This window comes from Haemaphysalis longicornis, unplaced genomic scaffold (assembly GCF_048455015.1).
Source record: "Haemaphysalis longicornis isolate Haplotype H1 unplaced genomic scaffold, Haemaphysalis longicornis Haplotype H1 scaffold_10, whole genome shotgun sequence".
Lineage (NCBI taxonomy): Eukaryota > Metazoa > Arthropoda > Arachnida > Ixodida > Ixodidae > Haemaphysalis > Haemaphysalis longicornis.
In genome coordinates this window covers 70,698,301-70,715,563 of record NW_027526204.1, presented here as the reverse complement: position 1 = coordinate 70,715,563, position 17,263 = coordinate 70,698,301, and the positions used below count along the sequence as shown (strand labels likewise).

Sequence of the window (17,263 nt, the reverse complement as noted above, 5' to 3'; positions counted from 1 at the left end):
TAAGCCCTTCCATGGGCCTGTAAGATATCCCAGGCGAAAAAAACAATTGGAGGACCATTCAGACCTGTCGAAAACACAAATGGTTCAAGTGGAACCATTTGAAATTGCAAATGGTTCCATTTGGCCCAATTGTGTTTTCGACAGGTCCAATTGGGCCTCCAATTGTTTTTTTTCGCCTGGGGACTATAATGAATGAATAAATAGACCTTTTGCTCGTGATAATTACGTTACGAGTGTAAAACCTGGCCCATTTTTCCCATCACAGAGCCCAACCAAGTCGCCCCATGCGCACCTGTTGTCCTTTCCTGGGTGCAAATGCGAGTACTCCCCGCGGTGCTTCTGGGCGAACAGCATGAATCCGTTCATCGGCCGACGGGGCTTGGCCGGGTCCAGGCAGGACGTGTGGCGGGTCCGCGTGTTGACGGACTTCTTGGACGGCGAGCACTGCGCCGACGTGGGGGGCGGCTCCGCCGCTGGTGCCGGTGCTGGAAGGCAGTGCTGGAAGAATGGAACATTGCGGGCGAAGGGACAGTGCCTTTAGCTTCCAACGAGGCCTTTTCTTAGAGGATAGATTCAAAAACTTTAGGAGCTTAGAGGGACGTCAATGACAATAGGCAAGCGCTATAGCTGTTTTGGCTGCCACTCTGTTCTAACGCACAAGCAATTTTGGGGTGTATTTTCCTGGGAAAAAAAAAAAAAGTGCATATGCGTGGATGCATATTAGTAATACATTACTTTTGCGACTTTTCCAGATTATTCGGACGCGGCTGAATATTCTGGATTTTTTTAATCTACGATTTTCGAATCAAATACGCTTCAAATAAAGAGAATATTCGATTTGTATTTGAAATTTCAAATATTCCCACACCCCTAGAAAACACCCAGTGCAGCTTCAAAAATGGTGAAGACTTTAGTCTAAACATAAGCTGGGTAGGACTCACCAGAACGGACTAGATGCGAAGTGCACTGCTATTTCGCAAGCCTTAAAGGGAAGGTGAAGTGGTTTTAGAATTAAAAGAAAAGTTGACTAGCAGCAAGTACACATTTAATAGTTCATGTGTACGAAATATTTTCGCAATACATGCAATAGAAGCGGCGCAATGAGCAAACAAAAGTGTCCGGATGCCCCGCCCCCATCTCGCCGCGCGATGCCGGAAGACCGAAGAGCGCGGGCGAAAACCGGCTGAAAAACGTCATACCTGGACTTCCGGCCGGATCGGCCGCCTCGGCCATGCTCTTTTCGCGGTGTTTCCTTGTGAATGATACTTGTTGTTGTCGTGGTTGATAGCACTCATTCGTACAATTTTCATGTTCAAAAAGTATGCACGAACGCCAAACGAGGCATACGTTATCATGCCGTATTCCTAAGCAGAATAATGCCACGCCGGGATGCTTGATAACATACGGAAGCAACAGCCGAGGTGGCTGTGCTTGATGACAGAGAATATACTACACTACACTATACTTTGTAAACCGCTCCAATGCGTTTTTTTTTTTTTTTCATGCGACGGACGTGAATGTTCACATTAGATTCTAGATTTAGGAAGAATGGGGAATACTGCTGTACTTTGGCCGGGGATGATTCGTTCCATTCCAGAAACCAAGTCACATTTGTCCAGGAAATACTTGTTTCGTTAAACGCGTCGGTTTTCTTTCCCTATGGGCTCAGGACAGTGTTCAAAAAAACAATTTTTTGGCGAAACTAAAACAAGGGGCTAATCCTGATAGAAGTTCTCTCCCGGCTAAGAGGTAAACAGTATTCCTACAAAGTAAAAGAACCAAGACAACAAGATTACTTATTTTGCAAGTATACATGTCACGATAAGGTGATGTTTGTCTGGAATTAAAAAAAAACACCACTCCGAACCACCACCGTGCCATAATTTGTGTTGACTGCGGGGGCCTAATTTTTTTCCCAAGATTCCGTGTGGCTGCATATTATAACCTGGCAAGCACTTGTTGTCCCTGAACCTCAAGTGTGCTCCAGTGATAGTCGGTGATATATATATTGATGATACTAAAAAAATTAGGAGCGAAGAGTAAATATACGGCCTCTGTCCGACTAGCGCGGTAAATGCTTAAATCTAGAAATGCTGAAACAGGCCAATGATTCATTATCACAAACGTTTGGTGATTGTTACCTAAAGTAACGTAACTACAACGTAACTGCCTTGTCCGACTGGTCTGTTAATTATAACGAGGTGGCCGTAATATTGTAGCAGAATGCGCAACGCACAAGCGAAAATCATGCCCTACTACAGCCAATAATGCTGAGCAGGCACTAGTATGCTGCAGTTTTCAGAATAAATGCATGTGAAGCAGTAGACGCCACACATCGAAGTGCAGCTAGCAATCGCGGAGGCGCCGTAGCGCCGCTGCCGAAATGGCGAGCGCGTGTGGTTCTGTGTGCGGGGATGAGTAACGGGGCTGGGGTGGGCGACAACGAACAAAGGAAATGCGGAAGCAGAGTCTGCGTGTTGGTTTATGCGTGTACCGGCAAGATGTGTCTCGCATATACGTTTACAGCGCATGAACGCTATTTTTTCGCGCAGTGCACGGACGTGCTTTTCGCTGGTAGATTGTTTATAAAACGCCCATTAATCTTCGGCATAAATGGTTTTGTGTATAATAAGAAACAGTTAAGGCAGTACCTAATACTAACATAAGGTATAAAATCCCCCTATGCTGGTTGCCTAATTCGAAAATATTTTGATGGAACCCACTAGTCGACGTCACAGTCGCTGCTTTGGGGTTCTCTGTCGTGTAAAGCAAATTTAAGCTCTAAGATAATTGAACCAACAGCACGGGAAATTATAAAACAAACTTCCAGTCATGTGCGAAAATTAAACTGCCAGCTAAATTGCCGCAAAGACAACCGTGCGATCGTTCGCAATGCTTCCGACAACCCGCGCGCCCGAAGGGTGTCCTCCCTTGACGTCATGACGGGCGCAACCAATCAGGGGCGTCAAAAGACGAAAAGCGCGCGTCTTTCAAACGGGGCCGCGCTTTTTGCAAGATAAATGCCACTTGGACTCGTGTACGATAAATTTCAATGTGATATTCGGAATCAGCGCGCAAGAAACTATATAACTGTTAATCTAACCCAATTTTTTTGGAAAGCGCTTCAGCTTCCCTTTAAGGGTGGAAGGGAAGGGGGGGGGGGCTAACTATTGTGTCCGAATGCAGAATGAAATCAAGGAATGAACGTTTTTAGTAGCAACACATACACAAGCTACGCGTTCACTTTCCTTTTGCTTTTCGACTTCAACGAACAGCTGATCACTCGGCGGACACATTTTTTGAAGTATACAGGGTAGGCAGTTCACAAACAATGAAAAGTGTTGTTGAAACAGTGTGATTCACGAGAAGGCGCTCTGATTTTAGTTTGTGCTAGTTTCTGCAGGCTCCCTCTGTCATATGGTGATGTCTCCAAGAGGCGTTTAGTCGCGGACGTGGCTTACTCTATAAGCCCATTACAGCGCTGCTCGCGGAGGAGATATGCAGCAGATGATGAATGTTTGCGGGTGCTCACCTGAGGATAAGACGACCCAGCATTAAATTCTTTGTACTGTGAGGATCCCCGAGTATAATTTTGCATTATCCACCTTACTTTTCTTGTAAAATGTTTGCGAAATTTATGCTACATTGGCTTGTCGAAGGTAATGATCAATACCTGAGGTATGATACTGCCGAGCGTAAGTGGTGGCCTGTAAGGTATGAGTGCTCTGCTAGATTATGTAAGCTGCTAGATTATGTAACCTCACAAAACCAATCTACACCATAGTGCATAGCTGTAGCACGACCATCTGGAGAAACGCTGCTTACGGAGACACTTTTAGTAAATTTCAGAGCAGTGGAATTACAATCAGCTCCATGCATATGCTGGCTTCGCGATGCTGGTCTGTGACATACACCTGCCACTTATACGAACCGAATGCACCACACTAAGGTCATGCCAGAAACGTTTACAACTCTCGTAAATACACCACATTTGTGAACAGAGTGACTGCTCCACATAAATGTGCATGTCCAACGCATACAAGCGGTAAATCTCAGTCGTGAACGCGCCATGAAAGCAGCGGCGATGGTGGGGAGCGGGCCGGGGTGTCCCACGGCTGTTTTCAAAAGGGCCGCTAGGGGGATTTCAGCGGCACCCCTACAGGCAGCAGTCATGGTGTATATCAAACCGATAGGTGTTTTTTTGTGAGTTCAATATAACCGGGTTTGAGTGTACGTGAAGGCAAGATTCTTCAGTGTACATAAAAACATCGTAGATGCTGGCGTTTCCATTAGACAACAGCACTGTGAACCAGTCCACCCAGCGAATTTTACTAGACGTTTGTGTCTCTCTCTTCTGCCATAAAGTAGAGCTCCCATGGCTGGCAATTAAATGCACAATATTGCTAACCTCATGCCTTGATGCTATGAACACTTTTGACTTGCATGCACAAATTTTGTAGGTCAGATGCCGTAGACTGAGTTGAAATTTAACTCCGCTACTACTATGGTGTCGGCACGGGTAGACGCAGAAACACACACACACAAAAGAAGGCTGCTGCTTGGCCATGCTTAAACTGGTAAAGTTTTCCTGAAAAGTTTGTACCACAAGCATTGAAATACTTACATGATGTGACCTGAGTACAGGGGAAAGAAATGAAAAAAAAAAAAAAAAAAGAGGACATAGCAAGGAAGAAGTTAACACTGCTCTTGTCTCCAACCTGATGAGCTAGCTACCTCATCTTATTGTGGTAATGAGATTTACATGATTTACCAGGAGCAAGCTCAGGGAAGACCGTAACTTAGGTAGTCTGAACAACCATTACGGTACCCTCTGTCGAGAAGCCAGTGAAAACAACAAAAATACTGCATCACAATGCTTTACCGAAATAGCCCACGCACAACACGGAAGCCTCCACACATGCGCGAAACTTCCGATAAACAAAAGGCAACATGCCTTCATTTTACGGAGTTTTGTATGCACGCATAGTTATGGTAAACTTTTCATCCTAGAGTCAGCAGCTCTGCCGCCTTTCTGCATTCGTTCTGTGGCTCTCACGACGAATGCTTGGTAGAGTACAACCTCGACATAACGAACTTCAATGTAACGAAACCACTGATGTAACGAGCCGCATACCGTTTTTTTAACTTCAAGTGTACGCACATCATGTATTTTCAACCTCTGTGTAATAAAGTCCCATTTGCCGAAATTTCAAAGTAAAGAAGTTTCATGGAGAATTAGGCACACAAGATTTTGGTTGTAGAAGTAGATTTTGGGAAACACAAGTGCTGAAACGGTGTCTCAATAAAATGTGAACGGAAACATGGGCCACCCAATGCCGTGAAAACAGCGAGCCATCGAGTTCGTGAGCCAGCATAATGCCTACAAACTCCTTGCCTGCAAGCTGCGTATGACACCTGTGGAGGAGTTGGCGAGTCTGGGAAGCATGGGAAGGCTGCAAGCCGCACCTTGTCCTTCGTTCGTGTTTGCTCGAGCTTGTTGGGTTCTGTTTCGTTGTTCCAGCAAAGCATTTGTGGATCGCTATGAGCTATGAGCTCCTATTGGTCGCTATAGCCTTGCTTGCGTGTTTTTCTCACGCCTGTGTCCACGATTTTGCGCTGCCGGTGGCTTCTGCCATGGCCAGAAAATGACACACACCGCACGCCGCATTGACGACTTGTGCCAATGGGGAGGCGCACGCCCTACGACGGAAGTTTCAAAGCGCTCGGGGCAGCCAGGTGGCCCCGCCAGAGACGGTTAGGCTTATCACAGTGGCAGAAATTTGACGGGTGCTATCCTAAACGGCACGTATGATGGTTTACAGTGCAGTTTTCAACCATATTATCAGCTTTTTTTCCCAAATCAGCAACTTCGTTTGCCCCTCGTGTTGCGTTCCAACGAGTGGTTAGAAACGGTCACTAAGCTACCAATGTGTTGGTTTTTTTTTTTTTAAGTGAAGGGTTCCATTTTTTTTTAGCTACCTGCTTCGCTTCACGGTTGCCGCATATTGGGTGGTATCCACGGCGGTGTCAGTGCACCAGCCGTGTATGCGCACCACGTTTTCACTTGCAGGAACAGCTTCATGCAGTTAACCTTTAATTTTAACCGCGAAATTTCAATGTAGCGAAATTTCGATGTAACGAAGTAAATCACGAATTTTACCAACTTTGTCACATCGAGGTTTGACTGTACATGCAAACTTCAATGCAGCGAAATTTTGATGTAATGAAGTAAACTACGAATTTCACTGACTTTGTTACATCGAGGCTCGAGTGTATATGCCAGCTCATCGCAGCCTTCCCAAAGAGCTTTTTGCTCCTCAAGTCTGCACTTCCTCTCCAAGACCATGCTTGAGGCAGACAAGCATGCTTCCCACAAAGTTAATACCCTCTAAGAGTACACAAAGCTTTCACCTAATGTGCGACAACATTTCCTCAACAACCCTGTACGCCGTCGCCTCGCACTCACCTTGGCCATGGTGCTGAGAGTGTACGCAGCTGATCTGTCCTCAGGGGTCAGGGGAAGGAGCCTGCAAGCGAACAGCGCAAGAAGAGAACGTGACCCTCGGGAAGAGCCCCACATGCGTTGCCAAATCCTACACTTTCTCAGCTAACGGAACTATGAAAAAAAAAAAAAAAAAAGGCTTGAAGAGAGACGGAGAGAGATAAAATTTCACCGAGTGGCTCGATAGTTTCCTACAGTGTTGGCGGTAGAGTCCAAAAGAGACCCCCCCCCCATTGGTGGTTCCTCAACCTCAAGGCCCCCCAAAAAAGCAAATCTACATCTTCCATTTTTGCAGCCCTCAATCATCTATCTGTGCACTTTTTCTGCTTCATGTACGTTACTACCCTTTTTTCAAAACTTTACAAGCCAGACTGTACAGGGTTTGGGCTGGGGTGGGTTTGGGGCCCTTTAGAGAGAACACAAGAGTCCCGTCGTCCTTCTTTACCGTCGTTGTCCAAGTTGCACTCTATTTTTTGAATCATAACAAGAGTCCTGCCCCCCTGACAATCACCAAACTAAGCCTCCGGAAAACTTCAGCTCCACACGCAATGATAGTGCACTGGCTGCCCGCATCGCACACCAATTTTGTTTTCCCAGTTGGCATTCTGAGAAGCTGCCAATTCACCTAAATCTACCCCAATGTTCCCCGTAGAGAGCCCATGCAGTTCGAGGGCTTTCTGAAGATCTCCAGTGAACGATTTTACTCCCAAATATCAGCAGTGCAGTCTTTGTGATGCGTTGAAGCATTATAGACACCATATCAGGTATCTGCATCAAAAATTAATTTTGGCTCAGTATTTTGCACACGCACCAAAGGAGCACTTTTTGGTGCTGCCAGGTACACGTATCGAAGATACAATTTTGGAGTATTGCGTAGTACCACCCTGCCGGAGGTTTTCCTCTGTCCCCACCGCCAGTGACCAGTTTCAAGCTGCCAAACATCACAGTTTGAAGCCTACTGCAGTACAGGAAAAACTTATTATTTGAACATGGCTAATTCAAACTTACAGTTAGTTTTTGAATTGGCACCCAGGTCCTGGCACAACGCTCTATTTCGGTGGGGGAAAACTCCCGATAATTGGAATTCGGTTAATTCAAATGGTTAATTCAAACGGTTATTAATGGTTAATTCAAACGAGCAGCCCTGGTTTATGCCGCCCCTTGGAGATAGAAGTTGGGTGAGTGTAGTGTGCTGCAGAACCAAACCAAATTTACTAGAGACGCCGAGGAATTGAAGTGAAGAACAAGCACGCTACAGTTGAAGGATTTGATTGATCAACATATCCGACTTCACAGATTGTCTTGCGATAAGCAGTCGCCACGGTTCAACAGAACTTTGAAACAATTATTAAAAAACAAAAGAAAAATCTATTCAAGATATATAAGTAATATAAAACTGCTGACAGATGGTCCCCTCTTGCGCAAGCTGCGCTGGAGTACCAAACGGTTCTTTCGAATGCAAAACACACTTCTTATCCCCAGACACTTCCAACATTGCTATCTACAAATTTGCAGAAATTCTGGAACGTTGTTACCATGCGTAGTATACAAAGCCCGAGACTTTTCAAACCGAAAATGGCATTTTAGTCCCACATGACCAATCCCGTGTTCTTATGAATAACACTTTCGCTTTATCATTCACTAGCAATACACCGACATCTTTTCCTGTTATGCCTGGTACGAATTTCCAACAATCGGAGCCCGTATCAATCGACTAGCCGGCTAATGACTAGAAGCAAGCGGCTTGTAACGTTATTTCACATCAAACGCGTGTGCATCGTGTCATCGAGAAGTGTTGGAAATATGCCTAACGCCCCCACAACTTTGGCAAGTATGAACCAGGTCGCCAAGCAACCCATCTTGGACCCGTCACCTCGTCGCTTCGGACATCTTTGTTGCTTCTGCTAATGCTGTGCAAAGATTGCCTGACATCGAAGAAAGCGTGTGCATCGCGTCATCGAGGAGTGTTGGCGACATGTCTCGCACCAGCCTAACATTGACAAATATGACCCGGGCCACCACCCAACTCATCTTGGACCTGTCACCTCGCCGCATTGGGTGTTTTTGTTCATTTAGGGGCGCGACAGCCCAAACAGATTTGGGAGCAGCTTTTGGAGCAGTGAAATTTCGATTTTGGAGCACAAGATCCTTGATTTGGAGCAGTAACCGAAATTTCATGTGTCATCTAAGGAGCTTAAAAAATCAACTTTGTAGCAATTTTGGGGGGAAGAGGTACCCTTTTGAATCAGTATGGAATACACAAAACACTGAAGTAACCTTAGGAAAAAGTGTTTTAACAGAGTATCACAAGGTACGAATTGCACTGCCTTCTTGCAAACATTAAATTGCATTGAGGCTGTGTGCATAGACAACGTAACATGCAGTCAAAAATGATAAATTGAGAAGCACTGCATTTGTAAGCACTGCCTTTGTTTTACCATTTCAATGCTGAAGTTATCATGTTTCTATTCCCTGACTGCATTGTACAAACTAGTGTAATGCCGCGGCAAGAGTTGCACAAAGCAAGGAGGTGGTTGTCGCACCATTTCAAACTCTGAGGCACACGTCCACCCCGATCGTAATTTGAATAACGTTGCTATATTTAACCACTTCGCTTTCGGCACTAAATTTTATTTCACATATATCAACTATTATGACTCGTGCTATCAGGCGCGCATACCCGGAAACATCCCGGCGACGCAGCGCGCGCCACAACTTCTGGCATGTGGCTCGTTCAATTCCCGAGGCTCGTGAGCTCACTGTCGAGCACAGCAATAACAGCAAGTTTTATAACGTCGCAATGAGCCCAAAGGCTCACTTCACAAACCCCAACTGTAGAAGCATGCACCAAATTTCACACTCAAGTGCAAGCCACGGCGAAGTCATTGGCGCCACATTGTTTTCAATGGACTCACTTTTTCGAGTCGTGCAACTTCCTGTGATCTGGAACACATTCTTAACATTATCCTCACGTTTGCGTCACTGTTCAGTAGCACAAAAGATAAAATCACTAGAAGGGAATCCAATTGACGTGTATTTTAAAGCAGGGAAAAGATCGGTGAGGCATACTGAGTGCTTGAACTGTACGCAGCAGCCATCCAACGGCCACACTTTTTGTTGCCATGGCGACGCCCAATTGCGAAGGCCGTTCCAGCAAACACATCCGCGGAGCCAATATGGGTTTAGAAGATATGCTTCATGTCACAGTCTTTCTTTCCCTGTGGTTATTGCATTTGCTAGTGAGCAACGATTAGAGCGGTGACCGGAAGGCAAAAGACGAGGGTTTAGCTGACCTAGCGATACCAAGATGATCACCCAGTCCTAATAACTTGGCTGCTTGGAAAACAATGCTGTCAACTCTGCTTTTTTCACCATCAAAACTTTTGCAAGTGTCAAAATTCTTGCCTTTAAGGATGCTTTGGAGCAGTTTGGCGCAATTTTTGCCATTTTCATGCTTTTGGAGCAGCCTGGCGCAGGAAAACGGAATTGTATCAAAACCCTTGTTCCTTCTCTAGGGAATGCCTCACAACGAAGAGACTCCATTCTGTTGACATGATGCGGAAGGGTGAATGCTGTTTTGATGTTACATCACAATGGGAATGGTGTTCAATCGGCCGTTAATGAGCTCGGTGTGTACCTATGACTGGACCATACAGGTTTGACTTGAGCTTTTTCGATAGCATGCTGCAGCTATTTTGTAGATTTGCATTGCAATTTATTCGTTCGTTCTTAATCAGGTTATGAACTTATGCATCGTTAAATAATTCAGCCAGATTTCTGTCAGCCAGAGGAATTTGCTAGTGTACCCTGATAATATAATGTTCCACCAAGTTTCATTGCTTTGTTAGAACTTGCCGCTGGTTCTGATAGAACTAATAGACATTGTATCAGCTTATTGCCACTAATACACCCTGATAGACCTATCCGGACTAATACACACTGATAGACCTATCATACTAATACAGACTGATAGGTCTATTAGTGCCAATATTTTGTATCAGAATTTTTTCTAGCGTTATACTAATGATTTGTGCAAAGGGCTAGATAATTCCTCTGTTACTGACTGCATCTTTATTGACCTTGCTAAAGCATTTGACACTGTGTCTCATGGCTTACTGCTTTTCAAACTTTGTAAACTTAACATTAACCCAAATGTTTTAAACTTGATCGAGTCCTTCTTACTAAGTGATCGCACGCAGTACGTAAGTTTTAATAACCATGACTCTAATATTCGCCCCTAACCTCGGGTGTTCCCCAGGACTGTACTTTCCCCGCTTCTTTTTGTAATTATCTTTTTTAACACCGTCGCTTCTCCTATAAAACTCCTTGCTGATGACTGTGCAATTTACAGGAAAATCTGTAAGACATTTTATATTTCTATCTCGCAGAATGATCTCCATAACATAGGTGCTTGGTGGGACACATGGGTAATGAACTTGAATGTCAGTAAATGTAAAAACAATGCGAATAACCCGATCCACAACTAACGCAAACTTGCCTATATACCGCAGACTTGCGATAAATCAAACTCTGATAATTAAAACTTTCAGTTAATTCAAACAAGTTTCAAAAAATTGGTTGGCCCACTATGTTTTCAATGTAATTTAAAGTTGCTTAATCCAAACTGCTCCATTGCACAAATTCGGCTAATTCGTACCTTCTGCCTGTCCTTGCTGAAAAATACCTGCTGCATTTGCCACTTCTAGCTGCATATTTGCATCCTGTAATCACTAACAGTCACAAATAAAGCCGATTACCTGCATACAAGTGTCAAAGCAATGAACAGACTGCTCTTCCCGGCATCGATAACTTCGTTTTGAACTCTCATACACAGACAAAGCAGTCATCCATTCATGCTTTGTTTTTTGTTTTTTCAAAGTGTATTAGCACTTAAGTATTGTGTGTGAATGTTGTATTATTAAATATATGCGAATGTTTCATTATAACACAAGTTGGTATGTTGCCCCGAGTCATATTTTTCAGAACTTCTAATAATTAAAATTAAAATTCTCCACTTGACCACGTTAACATGTACAAATATCTCGCCGTTCACATTTCTAGCGAACGTTCTCGGCGCACACATATAAAGTACATTCCTAACAAGGCTATCAGCAAGCTCGGGTTTATTCGGCGAAACTTTTTTTTGACACCTGCTTCGTTAAAATCTTTCTTTTATAAATCCCTGTTCCAAGCAAAAATACAATATGTTTTTTGCGTCTAGGATCCACATACCAACAACCTCACTGCTTCTCTTGAACCTATTCAAAATCGAGCGGCTCAAAATGAGCAAGTGTCGCAATAAAACTATCACTGAACCTTCCAGATTTTGGAAAAAGGTGAGCTATCTCCTGTTTGTGTGTTTACCATAATACACATTTTTTTAAGATAAATACTTAAAACCCGTAGTTTTTTTCACTCCGTCGTATGTTTCTCCCTGTAATGACCATAAGTTCAACGTTGGAGTACTCACATGCAAGACAAATCTGCATTTTTACTCTTCCGTCCCCCAAAACCAGCTCCGAATGGAACCACCTTCCTGCCTCCACTGTCACTGTCACCGATCCAGCTCATTTAAATTTAAGTCCACAGTGGGCAACTTCTTGTTGTCATTTTTTTTTCATACGTTACTACTTTCTCATTCCTGTGAAAATACCACCCTCCTCCGCAACGCTGTGCGGCCCTGAGAGTAAACAAGTGAAATGAAATGAAACAATTCGCAATAACACGTTCAGATGTAGTTTCTCAGGGTTCTGTCCGCACAGCGCTGTGCAATGGCCACTTATTCTACCCCTGTCCACCAATTTGAATTCTGCTTAATTCATCCAACTATTAGGTCCCCTTTTACAAGCCTGTACTGTGTACTCAGTTAGTCTCTTTTATTTGCCTTCTAGGAACAGTTCTGAACAGTTCCTGGGTAGCTCAAGACTGCTCCTCCAATAGAAATTCAATGGGAAAATAAAAAATTAGCAGTGGCTTAGCTCGGCTATGCCAGGATATACGTAGCGTGAGCTAAAGTACAGCCATACTCCAAGTGGATTGGAATCCAATGCAATCTAATTTAATCCAATCCAATCCAATCCAGTGCTCCTCGCGCTTGCGCAGTACGGCCCTTCAAGGTCCACGCGAAACTGCTCAACCTCGGCCAGTGTAGTTTATGCTACAAAATGTGAAGCTGCTTGGAGCAGTTCTGAGCAGTCTGAAAGGACAAATAAAAGAGCCATAGTATCCCTCCAAGTCATCTGCTCATGGCAACTCTCTCTTCGTTTTGTCTTGCATCAGAAAGTCTTGCTGAGGTCCAAGCACACAAAGTGTCCGGGAAACCAAGAACTCTGCAAAACGAGCGCCCACTGACCTGGGTGTAAGGGGCCCGTCGTCGCTGACGCCCATGGGCTGGGTGTTGTATGGGGCCCCCGCCGACCCCGGGGTCGGGTAGTGGGACACGGCGTGTCCCAGCCGAGGGGGCAAGGGCGGTCGCGCGTACGAGTGCAGCGCCGACAGGCTGAACGAGCGCTGCCGCCCAGGGGGGGACAGCGGCGGCACCACGGCCCCCTGGAAAGATCGGCCCCACGGCACCCTCTTCAGGACGGCTGGTTTTTCCCTCGCGACAACCTCACTTCCCCACACAAAAACACCCCTTCCTCTGTGACATTCAGTGATACTCCATTCAAAAATGAGCCCAGCACTTCCGGCATGATGCAGAACATCAGTTAACCGCAACGATAAGCTGCGCCCCGCTCCTAAACATACCTGAAAGATGCCAAACCACCCTTACTCACGAAGGTAACGCGTAGAATTTATTTGCTGAGAGAATATTTTGCAGTAAAAAAATTACTTGCATATACAAAAAAAAAAAAAAAAAAATTAGCCCTGCTGGGGCTCAAACCCATGCCGTTTGTGTCAAAAACGGTGACTCTATCCCTGAGGCCGAAAAGAACTCCGCTTTTCAGGCTATACTGAGGCCGAAAAGCAGAGTTCTTTTAGCAGTTGCCGAAAAGAACAGGAAGAGTGTTCTGATCGAACGAGTAGGTGGCACTGGGTGCGTACAGAAAGTCGCAGGCTTGTACCCACGGGGGGACAGAATGGTGCTGATATTCATCATTCTCATCATCATCATCATCACAATATTCATCATTGTCATCATCATCATCATCCTGTTTGTGCCACTGCAGGACAAAGGCCCCTCCATTGGAAGAGTCTGTTTGCAGGCCGCTCTGCCACCTCACCTACCTAGAAAGACAGTTTCGAAGCCACGTAACGCAACCTAAACCTAACCTAAAACTGACCAAACCAAACCAAAGTTTTTTTCAATTTCATTTCACTCAAAACAGCGTGATGCTGCGGAATGACCTGCGAAAAGGCTGTCCTCCCCACTTCAGCTGACTTCCAACAGCTCCTGTTCTGTGCTGTCCGAATCCATTCCACGTCTCCTAATTTTCTGATCTCCTCCCTCCATTGAGTTACCAGCCCTTCTCAACTTATAGACCCGCCTCTTCTCGGTAGCCACTCTGTTACCGCGAAATGGTACACTGGTTGTCACCTCTCCACCCAACTTGCCCAACCAAGTCCACTTCTTTCTCTTTTTATTTTTGTTACAATGTTTTATACCTAAGTTTGATACTCAATATGCGATGCTTGTTTCCTATCTCTGTAAATTAGTTTTTGTTTTCCCACTTCCTTAAAGGCACAGACAGCTAAGAGAGAGGTTCCAAAGCTTAATCCTGCATACTCACCTCTGGTGTTAACTACAGAGGTGGTGGACTACACTGGTGTACTGAATTCCCAAACTACACCGGGCATGCACTGGTGAAGCCAGGCAGCTGGAAGAACATCAACACGGTCTAATTAAGGAAGCACGCAACCGCTGGAGCGAGAGTGAAATGAGGTGCTTACATTAAGACACTGGCTGTAAGTTTTTTTTCCTTTTTTTTTTCATACCAAGAACAAGAAGGCTTACAAGATGTGACACTAAAATACGTCTCCAGCAAGTACATCTAAACGGAGTCATTGGCATGGTCTGAAACAGGTCTTAAACGAGTGAAATAGGTGTTATCTGTGTTGCACCAACACAAAGCCATCTCAGGAAACTGCTAGAGATTAGCTAGAGCAGCGGAGCTCAGCTGTAAGTGACATGCAGACACCAACACTCATGCGGAAAAATAAAGAAAAAGAAAAAGAAAAGAACAACAAAGCAGTTGGTGTGAAATGTTTCGGCACACACGTCACTGCATTAGAATTACAGGTAGCCGAAACAAATCGAAAGCCTCACATTTCATGTCGATGGCACTGAAGTAGCATGCCCATGCACGCAAGCCTCGGAACTACGTTAGCTTGTACAGTCAAGCCCACCTAACGATGCCGTGTATAACAATATATTGGATATAACGTTGAATATCGCACTGTCCACTTTTGTATGCTTTCTATGGCAAAATAAACCGCTTATTACAATGCCCCAGTGGCGCGATATCGGATGTAATGACGGAAACCGGTTGCAGCGTGCACCAAAAATGCGAGCTGCCGCCGATTCTCTGTGCCAACGGTGTGCACCGCAAGCCGCAATGCACTTCACATCCCTTCCAACCCTTAGAAAGAGAGTCGACTGCACCGCTTACACGCTTACGAGGAAGTGAGGGGAAGAGGAGACCAGTTTTTCTTCCGTACCGCCCTCCTGGTGCCGCCACTTTGAATTGTACCCGCGCCCACTCGCTTGCTCGCTCGCGTGTTCGCTTGTTGTGTCACGTGCGCGCTGCTTTGAATTTCACTCAGCGAATCTTCAGCTCCCACTGTCTTTCTGGGGGGGGGGCATCAGGGCCTCGGAAACGTCTGAGTGCCTCACTGAAGAGGCAATCATGGCGTGGATACGTGCTGCGGACAGCGGTGACAGGGACGACTTTGACGACGCGGTTGCACAGCCTACTCAGGTAGTGCCTCCACAAGAGAGCCATCGCATGATACAGTCCCCCGGGGGTGTTGTTTCCACCAATGACCTTTCACTGAGCTAGGTGCAGCACCTTAGGTGCTCTTGAAAAAGATTTGCGTCAGCTTCACGTGCAGCAAACAAAGCTGACCGGCTATGGCTTCTTTTCTGCAAATAAGTAGCGGTACGACCTTCCTTGCATGCAAATAAAACGTTTTGAGCTCTGTTCCATGCTTCCTCTTTTGTGCGACACGCTTATAACAATTATCGGTTGTAACGATGGCATTTTCTTGGCACTTGGATATTGCTATAAGCGGACTACACCGTATTCATGAACTACTCAGTACAAAGCTACGAGATGCTATCAAGCACAAAATTCTATTCCAAAACTCAAAATTAACTCATTGGCTGCCAGGCAGCACAGTGCCTGGTTCGCGTTTGTGAGTGACATCCCACCTGACAGCGCCACCTTCAAATATGCAGCAGCTACAGGGGCATCCGAAAGCAGAGAAATTAATTTTGATTCTTCAAACTTAACACACATTCATTGAGCTAGAATGCCTGATCCACAGGCTCAGTGCCCCAAACCCAATCTCCACCCGCTGAACAAGCTCCAGCCCGAAGCAACCACCCTCACTTGTTAACCTCCCAGTGCAGTGGGTGCTTTCTGCAAATGCTGATTGGTGGTCTTGGCTGTACCACGACAATTTCAGTTGCACTGCGACAAAGCTAAGAGGGTTGCACATCAAAGACGAGGTGGCTTTGCAAACTCATACCCTTAATTTTAGAAACTGCGGGAGAATATGCGACACCTAAGAGATCTCTTTGTGTGGCGTGGCCTTAACGCTTTCGTGACCGCGGGAAAATTGACCGATTTTTAGGGTTCCAAGAAAACATTTCTGCTAAAACAAAATTGGTTACGCACTAACTACAGGAACACAAATTGCAGATTATTTGACGGCCTTTCCAACAACACCAGTTTTTTAAATGCTTTCATACATCATAGTTGTGAGAAAAAAAATATCAAAATCAAAATTTTTTTCAAGTTGTCAAAGAAAATGATAAAAAAGAAGTTGTTTATAACAAACCACTGATAGTAGAAACAAATTATAATATACATTTTGTGGGGGAACATTTAAAAAACACGCCCTAGAAAAAATGTCGACTTACGCAGAACAGTTCGTCAGATATAAAAAAAATGTTAGGACACATGGCGCTTGTGCCTTGCGGTGAAGCCAGACCTCCATTTCAAAATGTGCAATTTCAGGTGGTTAACGGGAAGAAATCTGGACGTTTCACATTATCAGAGGCACGAATTTGCCCCCACGTAACGTAAAAACATTTATTTAATGAATGGGTTTGTATTTACGGCCAGCACAGTATTTGGTAAAAAGCACGCGATGCGGAAAAACATGCATGAAGTTGAAAACGGAACTCCGTGGTTGATGCTTGTTGACATTCACTGTCAGTTATCTCTCAAAACATAAAGTTGCGCTTTATTATCATTTTCTGACTCGCTATTGCAGCCTTGCTTGCAGGAATGAAGTGTGATGCACTAGAATTGTGCCCTGCAAACGGTGGCCGAGTAGCTGTTGCGCGATAAACAAGGTCAGCACTACGAGCCTCCTTCATTGCAGCGCCACCTAATATTTTTGAAATGAAACAGTACAAAACTTACTGGAGACTCCGTCCGAATAGGCAGTGCAACTAAGAAGTAACACTAGACCACCAGAGATACCCTTGTATGGAAACGAAACTGCCAGGCTAACAGCTGGCGGTGTGTAAGGCCGGTTTAAAGGAACCCTGCAACACTGTTTGAATAGTGCAAGTAAACCTGCGCAACGTTT

At 45.0% G+C, this 17,263-nt stretch overlaps 1 protein-coding gene across 1 annotated transcript in view; it reads right to left on the bottom strand.

Annotated features, from left to right (window-relative positions):
- The window catches only part of LOC144158727 (uncharacterized), a 44,317-nt gene that overhangs the window by 10,058 nt on the left and 16,996 nt on the right, over positions 1-17,263 (bottom strand). The window contains exons 4-6 of the mRNA XM_077689811.1: positions 12,855-13,051; positions 6,467-6,527; positions 293-498 (exon numbers count right to left, since the gene is read on the bottom strand). Coding sequence (XP_077545937.1) covers positions 293-498; positions 6,467-6,527; positions 12,855-13,051 — 464 coding nt within the window. The remainder of the gene's footprint in view (positions 1-292; positions 499-6,466; positions 6,528-12,854; positions 13,052-17,263) is intronic.